A 19,702-nucleotide genomic window follows, 5' to 3' on the forward strand; every position below is an offset into this window, starting at 1 on the left:
TTACATTCTGAAATGTATCACATGGTGACATTTTTACTGCTGGCAGGTGATGTCACTGGAAGTAGCTGCTGCTTGCTTTTTTGGCAGTTGGAAACAGCTGTAAATAGCTATTTCCCACAATGCAACGAGGTTCACAGACCGGAAACTGCCAGGAAATGGTCCTTGCAGTCTCCTGTGGGAGGGGCTTCACCACAATATCAGCTATACAGAGCCCCCTGATGATCCATGTGTGAAAAGGAATAGATTTCTCATGTAAAAGGGGGTATCAGCTACTGATTGGGATGAAGTTCAATTCTTGGTCACAGTTTCTCCTTAAGTTTTACTGCCAACCTCATTTTTGAGCTGGATGGCGGTTTTATGTACAGCTATTGATCATATAGTAAAACATTTCCTGGGTTACCATGACTGTAGCATTTACAGTTCCATTTCACTAGCTAAAGCTATGGCTGTAGTAGGGATTGTTGTGATTCTCCTAGCCTGCTCTAGAGTCTCGGTTACCCGGCACTGGCAGGGATTGGCCGGATGGTTGATTTAAACTGAATGTTAAAAATAGGCCTAGCTAATACAGTACTATTCCATACACTACATAGATACCATGAAGTCTGTATTAAATGTTAAACCACTGTAATTGAAAGTATATTAACCTCGGGGGAGCCGTGGAACCCAGTCTTTAAGCACAGCAGAGCCCACAAATAGCTAAGGAATTGGCCTTCACCATTGTGATTACTACTACTGATTTGTGCTGGTTGGTTCAGACTGCTAATTAACTGGGACTCAACTGTATCAGCTTCACTGCTCTATAATTGCAGGGGTGGTAGTGGGGTCCAAGCTCCAGGTGTTGGCTGTGTGCCCTAATGCTCTTTGTGTCCATCCTGGTCTACTTGTGTCTGTGGAGTAATGTGTAGTCAGTCTATCTCAAGTCGTGACAGCAGCTTCCCCTCAGTATGCTGAGTAACTAGTGGTTTCTCTGTTAGTGATGATACATGTTTTCTGTCTGCCCATAACCCCCTCATACGATTCATATACCCTCCCTCGGTAGTATTCCATATAAACACACACATAGAGTGGAGGAAATAATTATTTGACCCCTCACTGATTTTGTAAGTTTGTCCAATGACAAAGAAATGAAAAGTCTCAGAACAGTATCATTTCAATGGTAGGTTTATTTTAACAGTGGCAGATAGCACATCAAAAGGAAAATCGAAAAAATAACCTTAAATAAAAGATAGCAACTGATTTGAATTTCATTGAGTGAAATAAGTTTTTGAACCCCTACCAACCATTAAGAGTTCTGGCTCCCACAGAGTGGTTAGACACTTCTACTCAATTAGTCACCCTCTTTAAGGACACCTGGCTTAACTAGTCACCTGTATAAAAGACACCTGTCCACAGAATCAATCAATCAAGCAGACTCCAAACTCTCCAACATGGGAAAGACCAAAGAGCTGTCCAAGGATGTCAGAGACAAAATTGTAGACCTGCACAAGGCTGGAATGGGCTACAAAACCATTAGCAAGAAGCAGGGAGAGAAGGTGACAACTGTTGATGCGATTGTTCGAAAATGGAAGGAGCACAAAATGACCATCAATCGACCTCGCTCTGGGGCTCCACACAAGATCTCACCTCGTGGGGTGTCAATGGTTCTGAGAAAGGTGAAAAAGCATCCTAGAACTACACAGGAGGAGTTAGTGAATGACCTCAAATTAGCAGGGACCACAGTCACCAACAAAACCATTGGAAACACATTACACCGCAATGGATTAAAATCCTGCAGGGCTCGCCAGGTCCCCCTGCTCAAGAAGGCACATGTGCAGGCCCGTCTGAAGTTTGCCAATGAACACCTGAATGATTCTGTAAGTGACTGGGAGAAGGTGCTGTGGTCTGATGAGACCAAAATAGAGCTCTTTGGCATTAACTCAACTCGCTGTGTTTGGAGGAAGAAAAATGCTGCCTATGACCCCCAAAACACCGTCCCCACCGTCAAGCATGGGGGTGGAAACATTTTGCTTTGGGGATGTTTTTCTGCTAAGGGCACAGGACAACTTAATCGCATTAACGGGAAAATGGACGGAGCCATGTATCGTGAAATCCTGAACGACAACCTCCTTTCCTCTGCCAGGAGACTGAAAATGGGTCGTGGATGGGTGTTCCAGCACGACAATGACCCAAAACATACAGCAAAGGCAACAAACGAGTGGCTCAAGAAGAAGCACATTAAGGTCATGGAGTGGCCTAGTCAGTCTCCGGACCTTAACCACTTGAGGACCGCCCCCAGCCGATGGGCGGCGGCAAAGTCCGGGCCCAAACGACCGCAATACGCCCATCGGCGGGGGCGGCTGCGGGAGTGGCTATGCGGCGATCGCGTCATTCGTGACGCGATCAGCCAACGAGGACTGGCTCCGCCCACCGTTCGCTGTAACCCGCCGGCCGTTCGGAAGCGCCGGCGGTTTACTAGCACCCGGATCGCCGCTGCACGCATGTATAATAGGCTTTGTAATGTATACAAAGCCTATTATACTGGCTGCCTCCTGCCCTGGTGGTCCCAGTGTCCGAGGGACCACCAGGGCAGGCTACAGCCACCCTAGTCTGCACCCAGGCACACTGATTTTCCCCCCCCCTGCCCCCTGATCGCCCACAGCACCCCTCAGACCCCCCCCTGCCCACCCCCCAGACCACTGTTTGCACCCAGTCACCCCCCTAATCACCCATCAATCACTCCCTGTCACTATCTGTCAACGCTATTTTTTTTTTTAGTCCCTAATCTGCCCCCTACTCCCTTCTGATCACCCCCCCACCCCTCAGATTCTCCCCAGACCACCCCCCCACCGTGTACTGTATGCATCTATCCCCCCTGATCACCTGTCAATCACCTGTCAATCACCCGTCAATCACCCGTCAATCACCTGTCAATCACCCCCTGTCACTGCTACCCATCAATCAGCCCCTAACCTGCCCCTTGCGGGCAATCTGATCACCCACCCACACCAATAGATCGCCCGCAGATCCGACATCAGATCACCTCCCAAGTGCAGTGTTTACATCTCTTCTCTCCTCTAAACACCCACTAATTACCCATCAATCACCCATCAATCACCCCCTATCACCACCTGTCACTGTTACCCATCAGATTAGACCCTAATCTGCCCCTTGCGGGCACCCAATCACCCGCCCACACGTTCAGATTGCCCTCAGACCCCCCCCCTTATCAATTCGCCAGTGCAATATTTACATCTGTTATTCCCTGTAATAACTCACTGATCACCTGTCAATCACCTATCAATCACCCATCAATCACCCCCTGTCACTGCCACCCATCAATCACCCCCTGTCACTGCCACCCATCAATCACCCCCTGTCACTGCCACCCATCAATCAGCCCCTAACCTGCCCCTTGCGGGCAATCTGATCACCCACCCACACCAATAGATCGCCCGCAGATCCGACATCAGATCACCTCCCAAGTGCAGTGTTTACATCTCTTCTCTCCTCTAAACACCCACTAATTACCCATCAATCACCCCCTATCACCACCTGTCACTGTTACCCATCAGATTAGACCCTAATCTGCCCCTTGCGGGCACCCAATCACCCGCCCACACCTCAGAACGCCCTCAGACCCCAGCCCTGATCACCTCGCTAGTGCATTGCTTGCATCTATTTCCCCCCTCTAATCACACCTTGAGACACCCATCAATCACCTCCTGTCACCCCCTAGCACACCTACCCATCAGATCAGGCCCTAATTTGCCCCGTGTGGGCTCCTGATCACTCGGCCAAACCCTCAGATCCCCCTCAGACCCCCTTCCGATCACCTCCCCAGTGCATTGATTGCATCTATTTTCCCCTCTAACCGCCCCCTGAGACACCCATCAATCACCTCCTGTCACCCCCCTAGCACTCCTATCCATCAGATCAGGCCCAAAACATCCTGTCATCTAAGAGGCCACCCTGCTTATGACCGGTTCCACAAAATTTGCCCCCTCATAGACCACCTGTCATCAAAATTTGCAGATGCTTATACCCCTGAACAGTCATTTTGAGAAATTTGGTTTCCAGACTACTCACAGTTTTGGGCCCGTAAAATGCCAGGGCAGTATAGGAACCCCACAAGTGACCCCATTTTAGAAAGAAGACACCCCAAGGTATTCTGTTAGGTGTATGATGAGTTCATAGAAGATTTTATTTTTTGTCAAAAGTTAGCGGAAATTGGATTTTTATTGTTTTTTTCACAAAGTGTCATTTTTCACTAACTTGTGACAAAAAATAAAATCTTCTATGAACTCATCATACCCCTAACGGAATACCTTGGGGTGTCTTCTTTCTAAAATAGAGTCACTTGCGGGGTTCCTATACTGCCCTGGCATTTTAGGGGCCCTAAACCGTGAGGAGTAGTCTAGAAAACAAATGCCTCAAAATGACCTGTGAATAGGACGTTGGGCCCCTTAGCGCACCTAGGCTGCAAAAAAGTGTCACACATGTGGTATCGCCATACTCAGGAGAAGTAGTATAATGTCTTTTGTGGTGTATTTTTACACATACCCATGCTGGGTGGGAGAAATCTCTCTGTAAATGGACAATTGTGTTTAAAAAAAAATAAAAAATGTGTCATTTACAGAGATATTTCTCCCACCCAGCATGGTTATATGTAAAAATACACCACAAAACACATTATACTACTTCTTCTGAGTACGGCGATACCACATGTGTGACACTTTTTTGCAGCCTAGGTGCGCTAAGGGGCCCAAAGTCCAATGAGTACCTTTAGGATTTCACAGGTCATTTTGAGACATTTGGGTTCAAGTGTACTCCTCACGGTTTAGGGCCCCTAAAATGCCAGGGCAGTATAGTAACCCCACAAATGACCCCATTTAAGAAAGAAGACACCCCAAGGTATTCCGTTAGGTGTATGGTGAGTTCATAGAAGATTTTATTTTTTGTCACAAGTTAGCGGAAAATGACACTTTGTGAAAAAAAAACAATTAAAATCAATTTCCGCTAACTTGTGACAAAAAAAAAAAATTCTTCTATGAACTCACCATCCTCCTAACGGAATACCTTGGGGTGTCTTCTTTCTAAAATGGGGTAATTTGTGGGGTTCCTATACTGTCCTGGCATTTTAGGGGCCCTAAATCGTGAGGGGTAGTCTTGAAACGAAATTTCTCAAAATGACCTGTGAAATCCTAAAGGTACTCATTGAACTTTGGGCCCCTTAGCGCAGTTAGGGTGCAAAAAAGTGCCACACATGTGGTATCGCCGTACTCAGGAGTAGTAGTATAATGTGTTTTGGGGTGTATTTTTCCACATACCCATGCTGAGTGGGAGAAATATCTCTATAAATAGACAATTGTGTGTAAAAAAAATAAAACAATTGTCATTTACGGAGATATTTCTCCCACCCAGCATGGGTATGTGTAAAAATACACCCCAAAACACATTATACTACTTCTCCCGAGTACGGCAATACCACATGTGTGGCAATTTTTTGCAGCCTAACTGCGCTAAGGGGCCCAAAGTCCAATGAGCATCTTTAGGCTTTACAGGGGTGCTTACAATTAGGCACCCCCCAAAATGCCAGGACAGTGAACACACCCCACAAATGACCCCATTTTGGAAAGTAGACACTTCAAGGTATTCAGAGAGGAGCATAGTGAGTCCGTGGCAGATTTAATTTTTTTTTTTGTCGCAAGTTAGAAGAAATGGAAACTTTTTTTTTTTTGTCACAAAGTGTCATTTTCCGCTAACTTGTGACAAAAAAATAAAATCTTCTATGAACTCACCATGCCTCTCACTGAATACTTTGGGATGTCTTCTTTCCAAAATGGGGTCATTTGGGGGGTATTTGTACTATCCTGGAATTTTAGCCCCTCATGAAACCTGACAGGTGCGCAGAAAAGTCAGAGATGATTGAAAATGGGAAAATTCACTTTTGGCACCATAGTTTGTAAACGCTATAACTTTTACCCAATCCAATAAATATACACTGAATGTTTTTTTTTTTATCAAAGACATGTAGCAGAATAACTTTCGCGCTCAAATGTATAGGAAATTTTACTTTATTTGAAAAATGTCAGCACAGCAAGTTAAAAAAGTCATTTTTTTGCCAAAATTCATGTCTTTTTTGATGAATATAATAAAAACTAAAACTCGCAGCAGCAATCAAATAGCAGCAAAAGAAAGCTGTATTAGTGACAAGAAAAGGAGGTAAAATTCCTTTAGGTGGTAGGTTGTATGACCGAGCAATAAACCGTGAAAGCTGCAGTGGTCTGAATGGAGAAAAAGGCTCTGGTCCTTAAAGAGAAACTCCGACCAAGAATTGAACTTTATCCCAATCAGTAGCTGATACCCACTTTTACATGAAAAATATAATGATTTTCACAAACAGACCATCAGGGGGCGCTGTATGACTGATTTTGTGCTGAAACCCCTCCCACAAGAGGCTCTGGTACCGTACGGTACTCTGGGCAAACTGCCACAATGTAACAATGACACACACAGGAAATGGCTGTTTATAGCTGTCCGTTTATAGCCAGAACAGCTACATAATCTGCCCACAGTAACAATGTCACCATGTAATACATGTCAGAATGTGAATCTGGGAGAGGAAAGATTTTACAATGAGCAAACTCTGACTAAATCATGTATACATAATTATTGTAAAAATTAAGCACCTTTTTATATTAAATTATTTTCACTGGAGTTCCTCTTTAAGGGGCGAAAAGACTGTGGTCCTTAAAGAGACTCTGAAGCGAGAATAAATCTCGCTTCAGAGCTCATAAATAGCAGGGGCACGTGTGCCCCTGCTAAAACGCCGCTATCCCGCGGCTAAACGGGGGTCCCTTCACCCCCAACCCACCCCCCGCAAAAGTGTGTCGTGAAAAAGTCGCTGGCTGTCTCTTCCTGGAGGCAGGGCTAACGGCTGCAGCCCTGCCTCCAGTTGCGTCTGTCAGCGGCGCATCGCCGCCTCTCCCCCGCCCCTCTCAGTGAAGGAAGACTGAGAGGGGCGGGGGAGAGGCGGAGATACGCGCTGACAGACGCGCGTGGGGCAGGGCTGCGGCGGTTAGCCCTGCCCCAACCAGGAAGCGCTCCCCCGGTGTATCGAGGGGGATTTGGGGGTGAAGGGACCCCCGTTAAGCCGCGCTATAGCGGCGTTTTAGCAGGGGCACACATGCCCCTGCTATTTATGAGGTCTGAAGCGAGATTTATTCTCGCTTCAGACTCTCTTTAAAGGGATACTGTAGGGGGGTCGGGGGAAAATGAGCTGAACTTACCCGGGGCTTCTAATGGTCCCCCGCAAACATCCTGTGCCCGCGCAGCCGCTCACCGATGCTCCGGCCCCGCCTCCGGTTCACTTCTGGAATTTCTGACTTTAAAGTCAGAAAACCACTGCGCCTGCGTTGCCGTGTCCTCGATCCCGCTGATGTCATCAAGAGCGCACAGTGCAGGCCCAGTATGGTCTGTGTCTGCGCAGTACACTCCTGGTGACATCAGCGGGAGCGAGGACACGGCAAAGCAGGCGCAGTGGTTTTCTGACTTTAAAGTCAGAAATTCCAGAAGTGAACCAGAGGCGGGGCCGGAGCATTGGGGAGTGGCTGCGCCAACACAGGATGTCTGCGGGGGACCATTAGAAGCCCCGGGTAAATTCAGCTCATTTTACCCCGACCCCCCTACAGTATCCCTTTAAGTGGTTAATCCAATAGAAAACCTATGGAGGGAGCTCAAGCTCAGAGTTGCACAGAGACAGCCTCGAAACCTTAGGGATTTAGAGATGATCTGCAAAGAGGAGTGGACCAACATTCCTCCTAAAATGTGTGCAAACTTGGTCATCAATTACAAGAAACGTTTGACCTCTGTGCTTGCAAACAAGGGTTTTTCCATTAAGTATTAAGTCTTTTATTGTTAAAGGGTTCAAAAACTTATTTAACTCAATGAAATGCAAATCAGTTGCTATCTTTTATTTAAGGTTATTTTTTCGATTTTCCTTTTGATGTGCCATCTGCCACTGTTAAAATAAACCTACCATTGAAATTATACTGTTCTGAGACTTTTCATTTCTTTGTCATTGGACAAACTTACAAAATCAGTGAGGGGTCAAATAATTATTTCCTCCACTGTACCTAAACACTATAGTCCTTTGGATTTTTCCATAGGTTATACTGTGAAGAGACCAAACACTGTGGTGATAAATGGGCAAAAACTGTAGGATGCAAGGGTAAACAGCTGGCAGAAATGTGCTTCCTGTCAGGGGTTGTGTTGACACCGGAGAAAAATGTATGTAAACCAATAACTTTCATTTTACATTAAATACTTGAACCTGTATGATTTCACACAGTAAGTCAATGAGAGGTGATTACTCAGAATAAGGTCTCTCTCAAAGGTACAAAAGTCTCTGGTGTTCAGCACTTATCCATTACCACATAAAAAGCACAGTGGTGCAAAACTGTGTTTTTCTAGTGTATGTTTGGCAAATGTTACGCAGCTGTAAACGTCAACCCAATGCTAGGAGTAGATGAGAGAAGCATTTGCAGCCAGGACAGGAAGAAACACTTAACTGGTGATTTACTTAATAAAAGTACGGCATTGTGCTTACTGTGCTTACTTTTTACAATATGACTTTAGATATTAGTGTTTACCCATAGTAAAATCTTTCCTCACATTTACATTCTGAAATGTATCACAGGTGGCAATATCTTTACTGATGGCAAGGTTTTCTGAAGTGACCAGAAACAACACCTTGCCCCCAGATTGCACTGTGAGGGGAAAGCTTCATGACATCACAGCCCCCACAGCCTAGGATATTGGAAGTATTTCTGATGCTGAAACAAGGATAATACAAGTAAAACTGGAAATCCCGATTAATGAGGTACATTTCCTGAATAATGGAGTACATTCTACATGTCGTTGCAATATCTCTTTAAGTTCTACCAATGAAACCCCTAAAAAACACCAAGCAAAGATTTACAAATCTGGTCAGCAGTTAGGAGGCGATTGCTGTCCCTGCTTGCAATGTTTTTCTACTACTCTGCAACAAATACCATAATGATCGCTGGTATGACCTGTATCTAGTGGTCCCATCCATTCCTGTGGTTCTTACTTTTCCAGTGGTAATTCCTATGGTTTATGGATGCAACCCTGGTCCAGCTATATGCATTTCTTTCAATTCCAATAAATGCCTAGATTGACTTCGCTAACGTATTCCTTAGATATATGCTGAAAATCTGAAACGCTTATTAACTTTTGCACAGCGGCTAAGTGGATAGTACTCACAACTTGCAGCATTATAAGTTCCAACCTGAAATATCAGCCAAGACGCCCTCCACATAGAGTTTGTTTGTTCTCCCCATGTTTGATTCAGTTTATTTCAGGACAGGTGGTTTCCAGCCACATCTCAAAAACATACTCTTCATTGAAACTGGCATCTGGCCCTACACTCTGGTGTGGACATCAGATTGAGAGTCCTCTGAGGGATAGTTACGTCTCGTATTCAATATGATGTGTAAAGCACTGAAGGAAAAAAGGTCAATACTATAAAAACACATAATAGTTATCTGTTAGACCGAGGGTAGTGAGATCTTAGCTCCGCCTCCCTCACTGTGTGGTCTCTCCTCTCTTAGTACATTTGACACATTATAATAGGAACCAAAAACTCAGCTAAGAGACAGTGATTACCTTGAAATGACCATAGAAGGCAGGCTGACTTAGTTACGTGCCAACAGAATCACCAATCCAGCAAAGGCAATAAACATCTTGCCAGTTCAGTAACCAAGAGATTAAAGTCAATGGAAAATTCAACACATCGGTCTTGGATGGGCAGACTTTAAGGCATTATAACTCTATAACAAAAACAGACATGATTTCCATCACGTGTGATGGCAAAAAGAAAAAGGTATAGCAGGAGGTCTCTCATGACTAGAAACAGATGTGTAACACAAAAGAAGTTACAGAAGCTCCAACAAATATAATAAAAAAACATCTAAAATATTTTTTTTCCATAAAAGAGAGGTAGTAGTGAACTTACCTCCTATTTGACGACTCAGACAATTTTTTTTAGAAAAAGGACTTACGGTAATTATCACTTTTTATAAAAACTCCAGTATGCATCCTGGAGTTTTTATAAAAAGTGATAAATGAAAAGACTGGCACTTGACTGTCTGAGTCATCAAATAGGAGGTAAGTTCACTACTACCTCTCTTTTATAAAAGAAAGAATAATATTGTAGAATTTTTTTTATATTTGTTGGCGCCTCTGTTACAGATTGCAGTGGAGGGGTGTTAACTCCCTTTGTTACCACAGAGAGCAACTGCGTAAGCTCGGGTGGGGCTGGGTTTAAAGCTCCCCACCGGCCCTTACAAAGGTTACCTTAGAGGTAACCCAGACTTGTGAGTATATATTCTCCCGCTAGATACGTCACATATCTGGTATACTAATATACTACACTGCATTGGGCGCTCAGTTTTCTTTTTCATTTGTCTTAAAAGAAACAGATTTGTGGAACACTGAAAAGGAATACAACAAAGTCCCGGTTATCTGGAACTCAGGCAACCATAAGTCTGAACTAACTGGCATGCCTGATGGATAACAGGGACTTTCAATTTGGGGGGGGGGGGGGGAGTTTGCAGCCATTAAAATACTTACCAAGCCTCCAGAGACTTGTAACAGCCTTCCTATTGCTCCTAGCAGCTTCTGTGCACGCAAGTGTGCATGTCACATGACCAGATGCGGGTCAGGTGACATTCCGACTTCCGTACACGTGGGAAGCCTGAAAGCTGCCAGGTGTCTTCTAGGAGCAAGAGGAAGGCTGCTACACATTGCTGGTGGCTCGGCGAGTATTTGGGGGAAGGTTTTTTTTTTTTTTAGGCAGTTGCAAACACATGTATCTGGCATCAGTCGATTCCTGCCGGTGCTGCATATTGGGGACTCTGCTGCTGTATATTATATTCATACCAATATAGTGGTGGTGCTATTGGTGGACAAGTCTGCTTAAAACATGCAACCACAACAAATTAGACACCCCAATATTGCCATCAAGTGGAGCTGCAACAGTTGAGTGCAAGAATAAAGAACAATAAATAGGAATATGCACCTTTAATAATAAATGTGTCTGTCAACTTAAGATAAAAAGCTGGAGCTGTGAAGTTATAGGTTAACTTCAGAGTGATGCGATATTTGGTTTAAATCATGTCTGTTCAGGAATGTGTTTTCTTTTTTTAAAGACAGTATGAAAGAAGACCACCCCGAGACGTGGATTGTGTTCTTTTCTGGCACGGCTCTTACACATGATGCAACGCTGGTGAAAAGCAGGTAATATGATTTTAGGTCAAACAGTGTTGGAAACACAAATAGGAGCCACAGCGATGCCCAGTCTGGTTCTCAAGTGTCACCAGAAGATCTGGGAATCAGCGGAATGGCAAAGTGAAAAGAGGAGTGACAGTTGGTGGGGGGTTTAGTAACGAGTTATGTAAATTATCATCAATTAATGCTACATATGGATGAACATGAACAATGTTCCCCCATTAGAAATGTTAATTTCTATGGCACTGTTCTATTTAGTAGTGGTGTAGCAAAAGGCGATGCAGAGATTGCGACTGAACCGGGGGCCCCTGGACTAGAGGGGCCCACTAGAGGTGCTCCTTCATACATCTTATTAGCTTTTCATTGGTGCTGTGCTGGTAATGAACACCTCTATATGTGCAATGTATAGTAGCAACCCTTAACAAACGGTTTCCTTACTCTAAATACACCTCTGCAGCGGTCCTTGGTAGGTTTTGTGATCCACATCAATAGAGTGCTTGGAGGCCCATATAAAAGTTGCACTGGGGCCACAAGCTCCTTCGTTACGCCACTGTAGATGCTTTAGTTGGGTAGGACAGTGACTAAGTGGTCAGCACTGTGGCCTTGCAGCACTTGTAGAGTACTTGTAGAGCAGGGGTAGGGAACCTATGGCTCGGGAGCCAGATGTGGCTCTTTTGATGGCTACATCTGACTCACAGACAAATCAGTAGGGGTTGATTCAAAGTAGGCGAACTACTGCTACAGCATGCGCTACTAACTTATTCGCACTACCCCCAAAATGAACAACAGCTTCTCCAACTGTCCCACTCTGGACCCTGTCAGGTCCAGTGACTTTGTAGGACGAGATCCCTGCACTTTGATTGGCCCAATAGGGTGCCTGTCACTTGACAGGCAGCCTATTGAGCCAAAGTGCAGGGATCTCGTCCTACACAGTGAATCAACCCCCACGTCAGCTAGTTAATTGTACAAGCTGTTAGTCGGTATTTCTCCTCTCTGGCTCTCGGGGGAAAATTGCTGATGTTGCTGAAACCCAAGAGAAGCTGAAGACGTGTCTGACACTGCCGCTGCCCGGCGGATCAACTGTATACACATCACCATGGCAACAGGGATGTGAGTCCTATTGTCCCAAATTGAAACATATTGTAAGGCTCTCACGGAATTACATTTTAAAATATGTGGCGTTTATGACTCTCTCAGCCAAAAAGGTTCCTGACCCCTGTTGTAGAGGGTGCAGACAGGAACAAAGAACACTGATTGGGCCATAGGCTATCTTAGTGTGGATACACCTAATTGATGTGCAGATACTCTGCAGGAGAATGTGGTGATTCCTCCTCTATTACACATTCTTCGTGCACGATCTGAACCAGGTTTATGGGTGATATACAACATCTGTGTGTTCAATGAGCACACATTTTCAGTGGATTCACAACAGCTCTGTGTAACTTAATTCGTAGCCACCAAACCCAATTTTAACAACATATCAAATTAATTGCTTTCATGAGCAAAAGAGTGCATAAATTTGCATACAAAATTTGCATAAACCAGCATCAACGCAGAATTATTTGCATCTCATGGACCATCCCTACTAGTGACAACTATTTTATTCATACAGCAGAGTTATTATACGTAAAAGATTCCTGTGTACACATCAGACATACAATCACATATGTATTGTATATCTGATTGTAAAAGTACGGTGACTGCTTTATTGCAGCAGCAGCACAAATAACTTCTCTTTCAATTGGTTTATTTCATTTTTGTAGACTAAGCACTGCTATTACTGTACATATAAGTTATTTACGATGACTATAATCTGAGAACTAGAACACTATCATATTTTCCTCTTTTAATTACAGTTTAAATTTAGGAGTCGGTGCATTTTGTTCCCAACTCCTGCTCCAGGCTCGTAAAATGGCTTCAACTCCATGGTCCTGGTTTTGCACTGCATTCTCGTTTTAAAAAATGCATCCTCATTAACTTGATTAAAAATTGCAGCAAAAACGCAATTAAAGAAAAATTGCAGCAAAATCGATCGCACAATTTTACAGTGATTTTTATTCAAGTCAAAGAGGATGTGCTTTTCAAAACGCAGCTGGTGTGGACCAGCCCTTAATAGGACTTTAGACTGGTGCAAACATTCAATTTTGATTGGCCAGTTTATGGAAGCTTAATTATACAATCAGCTCAAAGTAGTCAAAATCTGTTGGCCGTAATACTACATGGTGGCAAAATTAGCTAATCAAGATTGGATGCACCTTTGGGTGTCTCAATCAAAGACCAGTTGGCTGAATTGAAAACATGCACATATGACCAAATCTAACAGTTCCTATTCAGTGACCAGGCTACATTTTTTGACTGGACGGTGGAGAAAAACAATAGTACCAGCGCTCATACTACACGAGCTGCCTGGTATGTAAAACCCGTGAGAAAGCTTGCTTTCCCCGATGCATAGATCAGCGCTCTCTAAATTAAATCTTTAATAGTCTTATAGGTAATTTACTTCTTGGACAATATGGCATTTACATCTAATTTTAATGACAAAGACCTTGTTAAATCATCTAGTTTCTGTATGATGGAACATAGCAGTCATTGGCTGTGGATTTATTGGGCATGCTAAGAGTTAACGGCACAGTTGTCCACTTAGGATGGCAGTCACATTCCGAGCATCCTTCTATGTCATTGTCTTGTCTTGTTTTCTTATTCCTCTCTTGTGCACCGTAAGTTTAATTAGGCTGCTTATCATTATTCGATTTTGAAATTTGATGTGCAGATGCATGTAAATCCTGTTAAATGACCGACTGTATCCTCCGCGAATGGCCAGCTAGCAGCACATCTGAAGGGGACGCCGCTCACCATCTCCTCCTGCTAGGGTTGTACTTCTCGCTAACTTTCTCAACTCCATTAATTTTTTAAGACACTTTTAATAAAGCTTCTGAGCTGTGAGGGGGAGGGGCAAGGAGTTCTCCTTTGGTCCATGAGAGTTCCCGCTGACTTGATGAATATTAATGACAGTGTAATTCTGATTAAAGGGGCTTCTGGGAAAAGCTCTATGAATCCCACAGCTCAACATGACTAGATCGCAGTCCCTTTATGAATTTGGATTTAGACATTAAACTGTGGGAGGGGAGCAAACGGAGGGACAGGAGAGATCCAGAAGAAAAAACAGACTTAATGCTGGCTTCCTTACTGCTGAGGAAAGACATTAGGTGGGTTAATAAATTGGGCAATTAATAATGCCGGGCTTTGAATCAACACATCTGTCTTTCAAGTTGGATACATTGATGAATGCCAAAGCAGGGGAAGGGATTAGGAAATCATATTACAATGATCGGAGGACAGCTGCAGGGAAGGAGCAGAGACATTTGGCAAGATTTAGTGGAGACTAGAGAAAATGATAATTAATGTAATTATTAATAACACCTTATAACAACATCGTCCTTCTCTATGGGGTAGAACGGGCTAGCTGCAGTAAGGAAACTTCTCAAGGTTATTACAATACACCTCAGGAAATGTCTTGAACAAACACATTTTCTAGGTCCGAACACGTGAATAATTCCGGCACCTGTAGACAACAGGAAGTTGCTATTCTCAAAGTCATGTCTACCATAATATTATTACACACTTATGCAGCAAAGGGTAGAACTAGCTAATATCGGCTCCATAGGAAAAAGTCTGAGAGGACCACAAACTCTAGATGGTCCTGGACACTACTGCTCTCTCCTTTTCCTTCCCCATGTACAGGGTGGGAAACCGCATATGTATTACTACGTCGCCATTGAGCTGGGCGCAAGGTGAGCCGATCCCCAGTGATTTTAAATACTATTCCCAACCTGAGTCGCAACAACTCAGAGGGAGATGTAATTCAGGGTCCAGCAATCACTGGAACACCCCGCACAGTATAAAGTCACTGTTATGGCGGTGCCTAGTTTCGGCACTCAGAGCCATGCGCCGAAACCACCTGCTTCGTGGGAAATCTGCTAGATGTCACCTGGCAAATATCCAAATAGTCTCTGGAAAGAGTGTGCAGAGCATGCAAGCAGAGGAAGCTTGCTGGGTTGATATACTCCCAGCTATGTATCCTCCCAGCTCTCTCTGACACTGTTTACTTGTCCACAGCCAGCACTGCTGTCCTACACTAACTTGTGATTCCAGTGGTCACACCTTGTGACAGAAGAGCCACTTGATCCTCAAATTAGTGCCAGCACGCCTCTTCCACTTTCTGCACTAACAAGGGGCACAGTATAAAAACAGGACTAGGGGCCTAGTCAAGGTCAGATATTAATATCCCCCCTCCCAGCCAACTTTCTTGTAGACCCCCTGCCATTTGGAGAGGCCCCCCTTCCAAGTATCACACATGTGTTACCCAGGTAAGTTGCACTAACTGCGTAACATGCGCGACTCCTCTGGCTTTAGTGCCGGTAATATTGCCATGCTCTACCTGCATGTAGAAAATTTACAGAAAGTTAGTGCATCAGGCCCATTATCCAATATTATTGAACAAAATCCTACAACTACGTTAAGTCTTGCACATCCTCCTTAACTAACTAAGGACCGCGTCACGCCAATGGGCGTGAACGCGGTGGCAGCCCCAGGACCGCCTAACACCAATTGGCATCAGGTCCTGGAGCCGGCTACTGCAGGAGATCGCGCGTGGGCTGCGCGCGCATCTCCTGCTTGAGGGGCGGGCTCCGCCCCGCCTTCAGTCTACGAGCGGCTATCGCCGCTCGGGAGACTGTCAGACGGCGGTTTCGCCATCTAATTAGCATGTACAGTGCTACGATCAGCAGCAGCGATGTACTGGGGACGGCCTTGTGACACGGCTGTCCCCTCTGTAACTGCGGAAGTGATCCGCTGTCATAGGCTGAAGCCTATGACAGCTGATCACACTGATTGGCTGGCGGGGGGATTTATGAATATTTAAAAAAACAGCACATTTTTATTAAAAAATAAACAAATAATAATAAACAAATGTCTGGGGGGGCGATCAGACCCCACCAACAGTAAGCTCTGTTGGTGGGGAGAAAGGGGGGGGGGAATCACTTGTGTGCTGTGTTGTGCGGCCCTGCAGCTTGGCCTTAAAGCTGCAGTGGCCATTTTCACAGAAAAAGGCCTGGTCTTTAGCTAGTTAATCACTGTGGTCTTTAAGTGGTTAATTGTTCATCTGTGCAAAATTTCTCAGATAGAAAGCAGTGCTCTGCTCATCTGCTTTCAGATCCTAGTCTTAGTAATTATAACAGAAGCACATTTCCTCTGTAAAGACCCCAACTTGGCCAAGTGGTATGTACGGTCTCTGTGAAGACAGAATCTAAGTTGCAGGTGGGAAGGTGGGTTAAAAATCCCGGAACAGTGGCATAGCAAATAGCACTCTCACATTACAGCTCTAGTGTACCTGGTTAAAATCTGGACCAGGACGCTATCTGCATGGAGTTTGTATGGGTTTGCTCAAGGCACTCTGGTTTCCTCCTACTTTCCAAAAACATACAGATGAGTTAATCTGCACAGCCATTTAGACTAGGTTGGTGGAAGGATGGGGAAGTCAATGTGCAGAATTTTTCTTCAGTTCCACTACGCAGGGCCTTTATAATGCAGTACCCAAGTTATTTGTGCTGCAGTCATTCCTACACATTACCTAATAGAGTTATCAGTTTACTGACATATTGTTGGCAAGCATTTCTCTTTTACAGCTTTGCACTCCAGCAGGAAACAAGTGGAAAAATATTCTATATGGTAGAACTGTACCCAATGGCATTAGTCATCTATTCAGTCAACCGCCAGCAGCTTCAGAGCAGCACAGCTTGATTATAATCAACATATGTTTTCTAATTATTTATACTAGCAAAATTCTCAAGTAAAAGATGACTCACTTCAAAATATCAGACCAACACTGAAAGGTCTAACTGCTTCATACCCCTGTCCTAATGAACTTCCTATTCCTATGCAGGGAGGAGGCCAGGCAACCCTATACAGTGTTTCCCTCACGATAAGAATTGAGGTGTAATGCTTGAAACACACTAGAGAACTCATGGGCAAACTTGGCCCTCCAGCTGTTAAGGAACTACAAGTCCCACAATGCATTGCAGGAGTCTGACAGCCACAGTCATGACTCATAAAGACAAATGAATTGTGGGACTTGGAGTTCATTAACAGCTGGAGGGCCGAGTTTGCCCAAGCCTGCACTAGAGGATCTGCAGCCAACTTTTCCATTGTTCATCAAATTACTCTAATGCTGGGAATACGCCATACATTTTTTTTTCCCGGCAGATAGATGGTTCGATAGATTATTTCTGACATGTCCGATCATTTTTCTGAATGATTTCTCATAGAAGTGAATAGAAATAGATAATAAAAGATAAGAGAATCGAGTGGGAAATCGAGCGGGAAAACAAATCGAAAATCGACCAAAAAACGCATTGTGTATTCCCAGCATACAATGATGACTTTTCTGAACTTTCCTTTGTTTCAAGCAAGTTTTCATGAGTTCCTGTACACACTAACTGGTTGGCTACACAAGTGCAAGATGGGTTCATATTCACCCAATTGCATAGCAACCAAAAATTTCTTGACCGTTTCTGATTGGTAAACTGCTGCACTGTTCTGAAGAAGGGGTCCCGCAGAGGTCCCGAAACAATTGTCAGCTATGGTGTTTTGACACATGCTTTGATGGAATAAAATAATTACTATGCTCAAGAGAAGCTTGGTATGCTAACCGATCACTGGGACTGCTGATTGTATTTGGGGTGTCTGCTTTGCACCCAAGGTTATGCACCAATCTCATACGGTAAGGTGTGCCACTCCAAACTTTCTACTTCCACAGTATGTCTAAAATAAATAAAACGTTTCCTTAACTACTGGTAAATGAAAACAGCTTTTTCTTCCTGAGTGATCTTGTATCAAGCATATTACATTATTGATCAGGGTCCCAATTGTAACCCCTTCTAAGAACACTCCTGTACAAGTACAGAAGTACTGCGCCTGCACAGAATGACAGTGGGCGGCGCTGGGTCAGCAGCTGCCATGGAGGGGACCCTGGGCGACCTACTGAGAGGGAAGCTGCGGCAAGGGACACCTAGGCTTCCAGGGGCTGGAAGAAGCCACAGGTAAGCAAATCTGTTTTTTTGTTTTTGTTTTTTTCAATTCCTGAAAGTTTTCTTTAAAACAGAACTACAGTCTAGCATAGCCTCCCACCTTCCTTTTGACTATACAGTTATTCAATCTGCCTTTTACCTAAAAGTAATATAATGTTTGTAAAGAGGTAGTGAAAACAAACTTTTTATCTTTTACACTTGACAGAAGATATTACAGCATCTGTGGGGGCTTTACCTGTTTCTTAGTCTGGTTTAGATGATTCTCTTTACTTTTTGTATAAAGGTCCCCAAAAACAAACCGTGAGGTGAAAAGCCCTAATGGAGACAGAGACATGCGCCTCTCTTTTTAAAGCAAAAAATAAGATATTGTGGCTGGTTTTACACTAATTTAGGGTCTCGTCTACAGCACATTTCTCCAGCAGGTGGCATAACCAGTGAAGTACTGTTAAAAAAACAACTGACAGCTGTCTGAACGCACATCTGTCCATATTACAACATTGGTAGCTTTATACGCTCTTTACACTGCATTTATTGAAATAATTTCTGGAAATACAGAGGGAAAAAAACTCAATTTTTGAAGCCTAATAAGAGACTCCTACATCTGCTGTAAATGCTTTTTGCCATATGTATGGGGTAAACAGCAAACATGTTAGCAGAGAAAGTAATTTCCTATTCACATCTGTCCGTGTATTTGATCAAAATGTGCATTACTGTATTCATTTAAGTATCAGAGGAAAAAAAAAAGTTGGAATGTAAACATTTTCACATTCCAATAGTAATTCTGCAACGCAGATTTGAATTCAATTGATTGCTAAAGTAAAGCAACGCGGGACTAAGGGTCGTTTACCTGCAGCCGAATAGCATCAATTTCGCGTAGCTCACTGAAATTAATGGGCAGCATATGAACCACCTGCAGGGTAGAAAATTGTGCCTGCTGTGGATTTTGCGGTTTTCTTGGTGCTCAGCACAGCTATAGCAGTTCGGAGGGGCCGCATCAGTTTCAGAAATGGACGCAGCACCCAGTGGAAACACACCCTAAGGAAACGCCACAGAGACCCTATCCTGAGCGGATACGCTGTGCACTGTTGCATTTCTGCTGACATATTGACACTACTCCGTGAAGTACATCTGCTCCTCCTTCGCCGCCATTATTCAGGTTCTCTGCTGCCACCGTCACTTGGTACCACTGCATAGGACAAGCGCCAGTATGTAGTTTGGAGTCCTAAGCAGAAGCATTAGCTTCCCATTGAACTGCAAAAGACCAATGAGAATCATCCCTAGCAACAGGGAGGATTCTCACTGGTTCACTGAGGGGCAGACTGACTGCT

At 44.1% G+C, this 19,702-nt stretch overlaps 1 protein-coding gene across 6 annotated transcripts in view; it reads right to left on the reverse strand.

Moving 5' to 3' along the window:
- The window catches only part of MIPOL1 (mirror-image polydactyly 1), a 528,027-nt gene that overhangs the window by 406,140 nt on the left and 102,185 nt on the right, over nucleotides 1-19,702 (reverse strand). The window contains exon 1 of one of the 6 annotated variants that reach the window (XM_068254029.1): nucleotides 9,667-9,759. The exons of 4 other annotated variants lie outside the window; for them this stretch is intronic. In XM_068254029.1, coding sequence (XP_068110130.1) covers nucleotides 9,667-9,680 — 14 coding nt within the window. In that variant the 5' untranslated portion in view covers nucleotides 9,681-9,759. Of the gene's footprint in view, nucleotides 1-9,666; nucleotides 9,760-19,702 lie in introns of those variants that run through there. One more of the 6 variants, XM_068254024.1, reaches the window with a different exon arrangement.

Source organism: Hyperolius riggenbachi, chromosome 9 (genome assembly GCF_040937935.1).
Source record: "Hyperolius riggenbachi isolate aHypRig1 chromosome 9, aHypRig1.pri, whole genome shotgun sequence".
Lineage (NCBI taxonomy): Eukaryota > Metazoa > Chordata > Amphibia > Anura > Hyperoliidae > Hyperolius > Hyperolius riggenbachi.